This window comes from Schistosoma mansoni, chromosome W, assembly GCF_000237925.1.
Source record: "Schistosoma mansoni strain Puerto Rico chromosome W, complete genome".
Classification (NCBI taxonomy): domain Eukaryota; kingdom Metazoa; phylum Platyhelminthes; class Trematoda; order Strigeidida; family Schistosomatidae; genus Schistosoma; species Schistosoma mansoni.
Genome location: NC_031502.1, coordinates 52,890,192 through 52,903,474, shown reverse-complemented (window position 1 = coordinate 52,903,474; position 13,283 = coordinate 52,890,192). Strand labels below are relative to the sequence as shown.

At 32.8% G+C, this 13,283-nt stretch overlaps 1 protein-coding gene across 1 annotated transcript; it reads left to right on the top strand.

Moving 5' to 3' along the window:
- Positions 1 to 4,401: 4,401 nt before the first annotated feature.
- Smp_039620 (hypothetical protein) lies at positions 4,402 to 12,408 on the top strand (the record flags this gene model as incomplete). The annotated part of the gene is made up of 4 exons (XM_018790129.1): positions 4,402 to 4,416; positions 8,930 to 9,140; positions 11,514 to 11,702; positions 12,240 to 12,408. 4 exons carry the CDS (start codon positions 4,402 to 4,404, stop codon positions 12,383 to 12,385), a joined length of 561 nt encoding a protein of 186 aa, XP_018655503.1. The 3' UTR covers positions 12,386 to 12,408.
- Positions 12,409 to 13,283: the final 875 nt, after the last annotated feature.

Below are 13,283 nucleotides of genomic sequence, written 5' to 3'. Positions count from 1 at the left end.
GTTTGTTGCTTCACATCAATTCAAAAAGATTTTAAAAACTTCAGATGGTCATAGTGAAAACCTAAAAGACAAAATATTTATCCGATATCGTCTTATTGTCAACGAAACACAGTCTACCTGTGTTCCAAACAGTGATTTGTTAATCGATCTTCAGTAATGTATTTTGTGTTTTAACCTTCCAAAGTCACTCACGTATGGATGTTACTCACATGTGCTATATGTGAATGCAATGTTAAACTGAAATCAATAATTTCAACACTCCCTACATCCTATTCTAAAGTCTTCTCAGATGCATATTCTTCAGATAACTCACCTGATTATTTCATTGTTAACAGAATATAGTGTCAAGTATTTTACTCTCCGAATTGTAACAATTAGTTTAGCAGTTTGTGGGAATCTAATCAATGTAGATTTTATTCTGTGATACGAGCCTACCATAACATGTTAGAAAATTGTACTTTGATTACTTCCGTTACAAATATCGAGTTCGTTATCGTGTTGAATAATCCACATTTTGTCACTCATAAAATTGCAAATCAATCAATCAATTCAAATCGATTGATATTTGGTGTGATTCATTGTGGTTAGCTACCTAATTCTATTTTTACACAGAGTAATCAATGAGAGACTATGAAGAAACATTTGTTTTTCATTCTTTGTGATTCTCGTGATTGCAACCACGTTGTTTATTATTTGACATGATTGGTAGTAAATACAGTTGTGTATTGTGATTATAGAGGTGTTTATCACACAGTTGGCTGTGTTTTCTTATTTGAAGGAATTAAGAGTGATGTGTACTATAATTGTATGAATGAGTTAAACTTTTCTAAAAATAGTCACAAATTATCGATATCGACTAGTGACAGGAGAAATATTTTAAGAAGTCACATGTAAACATTTTTTTCTTTGATATGGTAGAGAAATTTTGTAGCTCAGGTGGATGATTTCGTTGTGAAACTTTCATTTTTCTTCTAAACAACATCAACAGCACAGTCTTTAGTAGATGTGAAGTGTCCTGATTTTTTTGACATATGACTAACAGCTCATTCTGTCGACCTCGATCGGTTAATGTTGACTTTTACCCTGCCATTATCTGCCTCTTTATTTTGGTTGTATATCCCATTGATTTGATTCTTGTCTCTATGTTTCTCCATAATCTTTCTGATTGGTTGATAAATTGAATCGATTTCAATGTGTTTTTTTTGATTGTTGATCGACCTGAGTGCCAAGCTTCTACAAATTCTCTGGTGCTTCTCGAATTGCCTCTATTCAAGATCTCAACATTTTCTCAGTCGAATGTATGTCTCAATGCATTGATGTAATCGAGGTTATGTCATGGCGTTTGACCGCTAATTGATGTTCAAACAGGTGAGGATAAGGGGAGCGTCCACTTTGTCTGATGTAGTGTTTTTCGCAGTTGGAGCAATTTATTTTGTAGATGATGTTTGGATTTTCTTCTTTTATCATTTCGTCCGTTGGTTTGTGTAGGATTGATTGCAGTGATTTTGTTGTTTTGTGTGCTACACCCATCCCAAAAAGCTTCAACAATCTTGTTTTTGTTTCTGATATATATGTTAGGTTGATCCATTTTTCGGTTTCTGTGCTTGACTTTGTTTCTGATAATGCGTTTGTCTGATTTTCTTTTCTTTTTTCTTCGTAATATATTGCTAAATTGTAATTGTGTTATACGTTGTCTACAAAATATTATATATGTTCACCATAGAAAAAATGTCTTTAGTTTGTAATTTTTTTCATTTATATGGCAGTAAACGATATGCTTTTCTTATCTCTAATAAAAGTTAATCTAGAACAACCAGTGAAAAGCAAGGAAGGCAAGGTTATCATCAACATTGAAGAACAACGGAACAGGTGGGTAGAACACTTCAAAGGACTTTTGAATCGACCAGCTCCACTGAACACACCTAACAACGAAGTAGCACCCACGGACCCCCCAATCGATGTTGGCCCAACGATAATTGAAGAGATCGGCATGGCCATCAGACAAATGAAGAGCGGCAAAGCAACAGAACCAGACAACATTCCAGCAGAGGCACTGAAAGCAGATGTAGCAACAACCGCAAAGATACTCCACATTCTCTTCAGTAAGATTTGGGATGAAGAACAAGTAACAACAGACTGGAAAGAAGGATTTCTGATCAAAATACCATAGAAAGGCGATCTCAGGAAGTGTGATAACTACAGGGGCATCACTCTTCTCTCAATACCAGGAAAATTCTTCAACAGGGCATTGTTAAACAGAATGAAGGACTCCGTAGACGCCCAAATTCGAGACAAACAGGCTGGATTTCGTAAGGATCGATCGTGTACAGACCAAATCGCAGCTCTACTGATCATTGTGGAACAGTCAATAGAATGGAATTCATCACTCTACATCAACTTTATTAAATACGAGAAAGCATTTGATAGTGTGAACAGGACAACACGATGGAGGCTTCTTCGACACCACGGCGTGCCTGAGAAGATAGTCAATATCATACGGAATTCCTATGATGGATTAAACTGCCAAATCGTCCATGGAGGACAGCTCACAGACTCGTTCGAGGTAAAGATCGGTGTCAGGCAAGGTTGCTCACTCTCACCCTTTCTCTTTCTCCTGGTGATTGACTGGATCATGAAGACGTCAACATCTGGAGGGAAGCACGGGATACAATGGGCAGCTAGGATGTAGCTGGACGATCTAGACTTCACAGATGATGTGGCTCTTCTATCACACAAGCAACAAAAAATGCAGGATAAGACAACGAGTGTAGCAGCAGCCTCAGAAGCAGTAGGTCTCAATATAAACAAAGAGAAAAGCAAGACTCTCCGATACAATACAGCATGTACCAATCGAATTACATTTGACGGAGAAGCTTTGCAGGATGTGGAAATCTTTACATATCTCGGCAGCATCATTGATAAACACGGAGGATCTGATGCACATGTGAAGGCGCGGATCGGCAAAGCAAGAGCAGCATATTTACAACTGAAGAACATCTGGAACTCAAAACAATTATCAACCAACACCAAGATCAGAATTTTCAATACAAATGTGAAGACAGTTCTACTGTATGTAGCGGAAATTTGGAGAACTACGAAAGCCATCATCCAGAAGATACAGGTATTTATTAACAGTTGTCTACGCAAAATACTTCGGATCCGTTGGACAGACACTATCAACGACAACCTACTGTGGGAGACAACAAACCAGATTCCATCCAGCGGAGGAAGAAATCAGGAAGAAGCGCTGGAATTGTATAGGACACATATTGAGGAAATCACCCAACTACATCACAAGGCAAGCCCTCACATGTAATCCTGAAGAGGAAGACCAAAGAACACACTACGCCGAGAAATAGAGACAGACATGAGAAGGATGAGCAAAACTTGGATAGAACTAGAAAGGAAGGTCCAGGACAGAGTGGGTTGGAGAATGCTGATCGGCGTCCTATGTTCCATTCGGGGTAACAGGCTTAAGTAAGTAAAGTAATAAAAGTTAGTGAAATATTGAGGTTATTTTCATGATGGTTAGATAGTAGTTGATGTAAATTTGGGAATCCACTAGGCCTATATAGTTTTGTTTAGCATTTTACTGAATGTTATGTAGAATATATTATTCATCAGGAAATTCACTGTCTACTAGCTCTTGATCGATGGTCTCAATGTTAATAGGTTGTATCGGTATGGTTTCAACTTGAAATAATAACGTTTGGTATCAGTTAGTTTGAAAAAAATTAATGTGAGACAACTTTTCCACGTTCTCTGTTTTGCAGCGTTTCATTAAATTATCAGACAGTTGCTTAAACATCGTTGAAATTATAACTTCACATAAAAAAATTAATTACTCTACTGTTGAAGATGATTTCAAATTTTCTATAGAATACTATTAACTCATCGTAATATTCGATAGTGACTAGGGTTTCCTTTCATTTTGACCTACATCAAACAAATCAACTAACTGTTTGTTCACTTTAATACATTGTTTTCGGTTTGAACAGTTATTTTTCCTGTAATCTTTGTTTCGAAAGCAGCTCTTTCCTCGAACAAGTATTGATTATTAACAGAATATACACTTTTATTTTCTTTCAATTTATGAAGGGTGAATGGATCATCTTTTTGTTATCTGATAGAGAAAGAGATGGACAAACTTAAGGAAATTTGTACATTTAAAAATATATACACTAGCTGTTCCATCCTATGGAAAAGTAAGCTTAACAGAAGATAACAAAATCAAAAGCAATCAGTTATTAAGAAATATAGCAGAGGTAAAGCATAGTGAAATTTATCGTAACGACGTTACATGAATGTTTAAGCATTTTGACATCATACAGCGATTCTAACATGCTTTAAGTGATTTCTCTTGCATATCTTCATTTAGAATAAACGTAGTCTACTTATCAAATGCAACAGATTAAGGTATGATTGTATGGTTCAGCAATTAAAATGGTTTTAAATTAATTTACTGGCTGTATGATCAGGTTTTTATTCCACATTCTTGATTAAGATCAACTTCTGTATTTAAGCGAAATTCTGTCTGAAACATTACATCGACATCGAATATAGTAGGAGGTTTTGACGCTAAGAGGTATTAATAAATTAAGAAGACACCAATTTAAACCAAGAAAGTAGTCACCTCTAATACTAACTTGGATAGAAAGATTGCTATGAATGAGTGTTTTGTGGTTACTTTTTATATCTACGATTAACGTTATGTAGAATAGAAAAGAACCCGGTTTTTCTCATGATTTAATTTATTCCAAGTTTCAATATTAACAAAAAGTCAGGTCTTTATTTAAATAACATACTTCTAGTTAATACCAGTTGTATCATATTCAAATCTTTATTTTAAATAATGTACCGCATATTACTTGACTAATTTATCAATACTGTATCTTAATTGGTTGAATATGATAGTCTGTAAACGTCACAACTATGTTTCATTCTCTCTAGTATTATTCATTTGAGAATATCTGTGCCAAAAAGAGAAATTTACTCTCTGTATGAACTGAAAGTCTCTTGTTGTTCTTCTTTTAGTTGGTTAATTTATAACAAAAGATTTTAATATTCAGTCACTATTTAGGAAATGGACATTCTTCAAAGTAAGATCTAAATTCTTTAGAAACAGTTAAATTAATAAATTCTTACGAATCAATCTATGCATATTAATCCTTTTGTCATTTCATTAACAGATCTGAGTTACCATAGTCTACTATTGCATTTTATTTCTGAATACTACTTTATAAGAGGCTTGATACTTTAAATAGATTTAGTATTTAACCAACTACTACTTATCTAATAATTTATGTAATTAATTAAATAGACAACATATTTTGTGATAGTGTATGTCCTATCCGATTTCAGCTCTTTTTCCTAATTTCCTCTTCAGTTCGAAGTTACTTTGTCCTCTCTCAAAGCAGGTGATTGTAGATGGTCTCTGGCCAACGGATCTGGAGCATCTCATATAGATGATTGTCTATAAATACTTGTACAAATAAATTTATGCATATAAATCCTTCTGTCATTTTATTAACAGATCTGAGTTACTATAGTCTACTATGACATCATATTTCTGAATACTGCTTTCTAAGAGACTTAATATTTTAATTAGGTTTAATATTTAGCCAACTACTACTTATTTAATAATTTATGTAATTGATTAAATGGTCAACATATTTTGTGTTAGTGTCTAAAATGTTCCTTTTAGTTTTAATTCTTGTCATATGATCACATGGTTGCATATAATAATAATAGTTAATTTTTTTCTAAAGTGGAATGAATTCAATACATACTGTAAATACAGAAGCCATTTCAAGTTTATTGTTTTTTTAGTAAGACTGGTAAAAAAATATGAATTACATTTAACACTTAAATTACAATCAGAAGGGGTTTTTGTAGAGATTTCAGTATTTTCATAGTTGAAATCATGATTCAAATTGAAGCTAGACCGCCATGGGAAAGCTGGAAGCACTGGATGACCGTTTAGTCCTATTGTGGGACTCCTCAGCAGTGCACATCCACGATCTCGCCTCGCGAGATTCCAACTCAGGACCTATCAGTCTCGCGCCACAGCACTTAACCGATAGACTAATGACTTCAAGAGATATTTCCTGAAGTTCTAGTGAGAAGCAGTGACCAGTGGAGTTCAACCAGGTCTGTTTTGAGATAGGAACTCACTGAAGACAATTGGTGAACGGTTGCTCAGCTTCATGGATTGGTTGAAGTTAGACATTAACACCATCTGATGCCGGCTCAGTGGTCTATTGGTTAAGTGCTCTGGCGCAAAACTGGTAGGTCCTGGGTTCGAATCTCGCGAGGCGGAATCGTGGATGCGCACTGCTGAGGAGTCCCACAATAGGACTAAACGGTCATCCAGTGCTTCCAGCTTTCCCATGGCGGTCTAGCTTCAATTTGAATCATGATTTCAAATATGAAAATACTTAAGTTATAGTTTTTTTACAATTAAGCAATATATGTAAATTACATGAAAACAGAATAATAGAAATCTTTATTATATCACACAGTTTATATATATATATGCAATTAAATTGTCTCGGTTGGTAAAGTTCCAATTTGAAGTTCATCATAACTTATCAAACGGAATATTACATCAAAAACTTAACCCCACTTTTAATATACATATTCTCAGATTAGTAGATAAATTATTTCTCAGAACTCCTTTAATTCTGAAAACGAAATTTTATAAGTTTCTCCAAATAAATCAACGTAAATAAGTACTAATACAATCAGGAGTGATATTTCGAAGTCATTTTGTTGTTGTTGTTGTTGTTGATAACTTCTTGCTCCCTTAACTCCATCACACCTTTTACATATTTAATGGATTACCATAAAAAGGCCACAAATACTTAGTGAAGATTGGAATCTTCGATTTTTTAATTGGAAAAATCAAACCATATTATGGTAGACAATTTAATACTCATAAATTGTTTTAGGCTACAAAATAAATTCAGTGGCCTCTTACATCACTTTCTTTTTGTTACCCCTTTTATGGAATAAAAAACTTGACAGGTTAAACTAAAGATCCTGTTATAGTTTTCGCCGAACAGTTTAGTTGCAAATTAAATTGATGATTGATTGATTCTTTCTGGATAGTGTCCATATTTGAGAGATCATTCGGCAAAGATGCTTTTAACAGTTAAATTTCATTATGAAACATCCTATTCAAATAACATTTGTCAGTTTGCTTGAATGTTATGTTTAATTATATGGTGAAACTGAATGTCTGTGTTTTAAAACGCATGAACTGACCCAAAATTTGAATTACAGAGATTTTTAGTTTAAGAAAATATATCCATAAAAAAGTATAAATCTTTGCTGAATTTTAAATATTACTTACCTACTTGCTTATGCCGGTTGCCCTTTGTAGAGCATATGCTACCAACCAGCACTTTCCATAGAAATCTGTCATGGGTAATCCTTTCTAGATGCTATTCATGCTTTTCATGTCTGCCACAATTCCCTAACGCAATGTGTTCCTTGATCTTCGACTTCTCATTTTCATTTCAAGATTCCAAGTTTGGGCTTGCATCGTGACACAGTTTGATGATTTCTTTAGTGTATGTCCTGTCTGCTTCCAACATCCTTTTCTAACTTCCTCTTCAGTTCGAAGCTGGTTTGTTCTTTCTCACAGTAGGTGGCCTCTGATGGTATCCGGTCAACGAATCTGGAGCATCTCATATAGATAATTTTCTGTAAATACTTGTACGTTTTTGATGAAGATTGTAGTGATTCTCCAAGTTTCAGCTCTGTATAGTAGAACTGTCTTGATGTTTGTATGGAAGATCCTGACTTTGATTTTAATTGATAGTTGTTTTTTAGTTCCATATGTTCTTCAATATTAATGGAATTTAGATTAATAGTTTACTATCGATAACCGAAAAATATTAAACATTTATCACTAGCATATTAATGAAAAGTTTACAAGGTGAGATAGAAAATTTACTTATTAATTAATAGACACAAATGATAAATCCACTTAATTAGTTTTACCTTATTTCATTATGGATATTTATGATCTAAGCAACCTCCTTTATTTAATTATAAATTAGTTTTATATACTAAATTTCTGTTCAATAATAATTATTCATTAATACATTTTGTGCAATAAGAAGACGAAGATTATCAGAACTATGTGATGATATATTAGCGCAATACATTTCGAACAATCTAATCACACATAACACACTTGTTAAGAACATGGTCAACTAGACTGGAAATGGGGGGTTAGAGAAGACAAGGATAATAATCATAATCATGAAAATAATATGAAAACAATTTGAAACCTAATCACTCTGGCTAATAAGCTAATATGATCAGGGTAGGTTTAAGGTGAGAACAAACTGTTTTTTAATACACAAAGTGGGTTTAAATTTTCGTATGGATAAGGATTCAATAAACCTTAGTATACGCCCTTTTACACTTTTGTACTACACCACAAAAGCCGAGTTAAGATCAATCTCATGGCCTGTTTCTATTATGTGTTTGACAATAGAGGATGTTGGATGTTGATCCTTTATTCTTAATGAGTCATTTGATTCTATTGGTTTCTGCAACCACTTTTGTACATGTTCAAACACCCTAATTTCGAGATCACGATTGCTCCTCCCTATGTATTTGTGACCACACACACGCACATTTAAATTAGTGAACATACAAGTATATGTGTGATCAGATTGTTCGAAATATATTGCGTTAATATATCACAAAGTTCTGATAATCTTCGTCTTCTTATTACACTATCAAAATTTATAAAAGGGACTAATTGCTTTACCACATTTTATATTCATTTAGTTCATATAATTAGTAAGATGTTGTATTAAAATCTCTTGTATTTTGCATAGTTACATTCAATTAATAACAAGCATCTTTTTTTAATTATAATATTTCTTGTTTAACTTTTCCATTAATCTAGGGATCAAAGGATAATATTACATCCTATTTGAATTCTACAGTTAAAAATATAGATTTTTTTGGATATTGTGACTCTAATTTAAATTCTTTAACAGTGAAATGGGCAGATCCAAATCAAAAAAATCCATGGCTATTAACATTTAATTTCAAATTATATGCAAATGATTTTTATGCATTTGATTCAATTACTTTTTTTTATAGATTGAATGATGGTAGGTCATATTTTATTTGTGTATTTGTGTGTATGTGTGCGCTCTAGAAAACTACCTACATGTTCAAATCAGTTAATATTATGTAAGCAAAGATGGATAGTGGCTAGCAGTGGAATCCAGGACGCGCGTTTCGTCCTATTTGGGACTCGCCAGCTGGATGTACCTGCATCTCAGAGTTGGTGTTCACTCTGTGACTCGAACCCAGTACCTTTCGTTTCAAACGCCATCGCGTCTATCCACGCGGCTACTGAGTCCTGATAGCCACTTGCTTGTGCAATCAGATGAAGTTTAAATTCAATTCAAAATTATCATCATTTATAAAGTCTTTGTTCACCAACTGGAATCAACAACAATAAATGAAACTTCATGAATTTTATCGGATAAAATATATGCAAAAATAAAATGTTTACACTACACATAGATAGATATTATATATAAGGGTCAAAAGTTAATTTAATGTAATGAATTTATGAACAAAAATGTTCTAACTTCAATTCTTCTTGTGCAATGGGATGAATTTGATCAGTTGCAGTCCTAAAAACATCAATGCGAAGACCCAAACAATACTAAGTAAAGTTAATATTATGGTTAATAGTGTTTAAATTCTAGATGTTTACTCAATTTAATAATGAAAGAATAATAAATGATCAGTAGTAAGATATACACTATTTCTTTCGTCATATTTCAATTTTCTTTTTAATTTAATATATTTATATTAGAGTTGATAATTTTTTCTTACTATAATTCGAGTGCAGTTATAGTGAATGAGTACATGAGTGGAGAGAATCGAATGTATTTAGACACAAATTACAGACTATCTCACTAAATTCTGATAACTATACAGCAAACAGTTAATTTGCAAAATAACAATCTATTGTCTCAATCTTCACTGTTCCTTGTGTAAATATCAATCCATCTTCTCTAATTTCATTGTTTATGTATTTTCCTACTGTTATGTCTTGTAGGTTGAACGCTTTATTCAGATACTAAGCTATTCTGATAACCCCAGGCTAGAACTATACACCGACTTGAAGACCAGAGAGAAGACTCGAGTATGAGAGAAACACTTTACTACAAGGTTCATTCTTGTACGGAAAATCATGGGTATTTATAGATGTTAGCATATGTTAAATCAACATCCTATTTCAGCCAATCCATTTAACGACATATATTGCTACCGACCAATAGTAGCATGCCACGTTGGACTCTAGAATGTTCCATCGTACTCTGATTGGCTGGGGCTCTTTATGAGCCTCTGGAGGCTCTGTTGGAGTTCTCTGGAAGCCAACTCAACACCTACCAATTGCGTTTCATTTCAGTTCTTTCCTTATCGGTCATCTGCCAAAATACATTCTATATCTGACCATCAACATATAGTACTTATAAGGATATAAGTAGACCACACCACACAGTACTCATCATTTCAAACGTCAAAGTATTTGTTATCCAGTATAGTCATCAGTTTACTATGAAGTACATTAGAAGAATTGAAGCTAATGTCACTTCTAAATTCTTACATTTTATGAATCAAATTCCTATTTCGACATTTGATAAATAAAGAAGGAAAGAATCAAGCGAAGAAATTTCTTTTTCATCATAGCTCTACACTAATAAATTTGCCGCATGGTTTACGAGTTCGTCTTTTACATATTCCTCAAGCTATTGAAATCCATGTTTACAAATCAAACCTTTACATTCAAAAGAAGTTTGTACAACCACTCTCTCTACCTTGGCTATCGATGTAGGGGAGGTTGTAGCAGAACTTTGACAAAATAATTTCATATTTCTTCCACTTTTTGTATTTTACTTTTTCTCTACATTGGTCTCTTGATTCTTATATGACTACCATACTACTGACCATTCATCAAAATATTTTGTTAGTTCCTTCTTCTTTTTTATATATTATGCAACGTAGCAACAGCTTGATTTTCGAACAATTACTTTAGTTGTTACAATCCTCTTTCTTCCAATTACTCAATGTTAGTTTATAATCAATATGTCATTATATAACTATTACTTAACGTAACTACTCGATGAGCATTATATATATATATATATATATATATATACGCCCTGCCACTGAGTTTATTTAACCCAGTAATTAGCCTTTATAATTTAAGTCAGTTCTTCAAAAAATAAATCTTCTGTCGCTAGTGCTTATCTGTCACAACTGATATATAATTGATTCTACTTAGCATAAATCCCTATCCAAACTCCAAGACATTTATAAAAAAGCAAGTAGCCAATTACCACTTAGTAACTGTTATTTCGACAATCTTATTAGTGTTTTTAACTTACTTGATCTTAACAATTAACGTCTGGACTTTATAACTCATTGACCCTCCAAATTTTTATTATACTTTATTATTTTAGAGCAAATTTATGCATCATCAGATGATGAAGTATTTTCTATTCAAAAAGATCAATATTACAATTGCACTAAAGCACTAAAAATCGAACTTCGCCCTTCGGACCGAAATTATAGTACAGTCCGCTTAATATTCAATAGTATTGAAGTCGAAGCCTTTCGAGAAAGTTCTGGAACTAGTTACGTTGGCAAAGGTTAGTTTTAGTTGCGCAAATAATATAAAGGTGCTTTTTATCGACAGTTTTTCAATAATCCCTTTTCTATATTGTAATGATAAGATAGGGTTAATCTACGGAAATATGATATATTTGTTCCATAAATTTTAAACAGTCCGGTCATATGTATACTTGGTATGGCATTTATGTATAAAAAACAACAAACGTCGACTAAATGTACGTTTAATAAACAAAGTAGTGATTGTAAACGAAGAAGGGAAATGTATAATATGGTATGAAAAGTATTAGTTGTTAGGTTAGAATAATCTGTATCCATGGTTATAAAGGTGGTCTGAGTTTTCTGACTACCAAGGCTTCTTTAGTCGTAAGAACGTTCCATCACTGCTCTCTGTGTTTGTTTGTTCACCCATACATATGAATTGAGTAAGGCAGTGTTCTGTGATGTAGTCATTCACGAGCAATGTCTTGAAAACCAAGCGAAATTTAATACAAGTAAATAGCATTTTAATTTTTTTTAAATTTAGTTTTGTGTTTCATTTCTTCACTATTAAATAGAATCACATTGTTCCAAAGATGATAAAGAAAATTTGACATACATCATTGTGAGTATATCTATCTTCACTATGGTTGTGGTCATGATATTCGTCTTGTGCTTAAGCAATGATGAAACTCAAGTAGTTGGGGTTGATCATTATAGATAATACAGTACTTTGAATTACTGGCTAACTTGTCAAATGATGAACCTGTTCTCTTTGAGCAATCAATTTATTTTAATAATTGTATGTGATCAGTTTGTATTTAGACGTATACGTTGTTTTACTAACCAAACATTTACGTCTAATATCTTTCATATGTTACAAATTATTCAGTTCATTATAAATTTATTGTTTGAATTCCTGCATTTTCGATAACATGTTATTCAGTATATATAAATCTGAAAAATTTCTCAAAACCAGTTACTAGTTGTCAGTTTTCTCGAATTTCTGTTTGGAAATGATTGCCTGTGAAGTCAAATCAATATTGAATGAGATAGTTAATTATTAACAGCACTGAATGACATCCATTCCAAACAAGGAATTGTACATTAAATTATCGTTTAAATTATCTGATACTTACATTGTGACAACAATTTTAAACTTGATCCATGTAAGCTATTGGGTGGACACAATTGAGAATTCTAAAGCTTGAAAGTAAGAGAGATTCAATACTGCATAGATTTAAATAGTTTTTTTTTCAATTTATATTTATACATGATAAAAACTACATACTTATATGAAAGGGATATCCACATACTACTTAAATAAATCTATTGTGAACTTTTAAACATAACATTTTTAGAAACACTCTTATAGTTTGTATAGACTAAAACCATATAAGTAAAATTAGATTTTCTACTTTCTTACTATGAGAAAGTTTATTTTATTCTATTTTATTTAAACACATAAATATTGGTACAAGGAAGCACCAGATACATATGTGCCATACAAATCTCATTCGATTTGCTTGAGGGCTGTGATACTGCCCAGGTGCCCAAACTGAAGCAGGTGATTTTCTTAGAGGGCCACACCCGGAGCCTTTGACCTAAAGGTCTAGTCCACA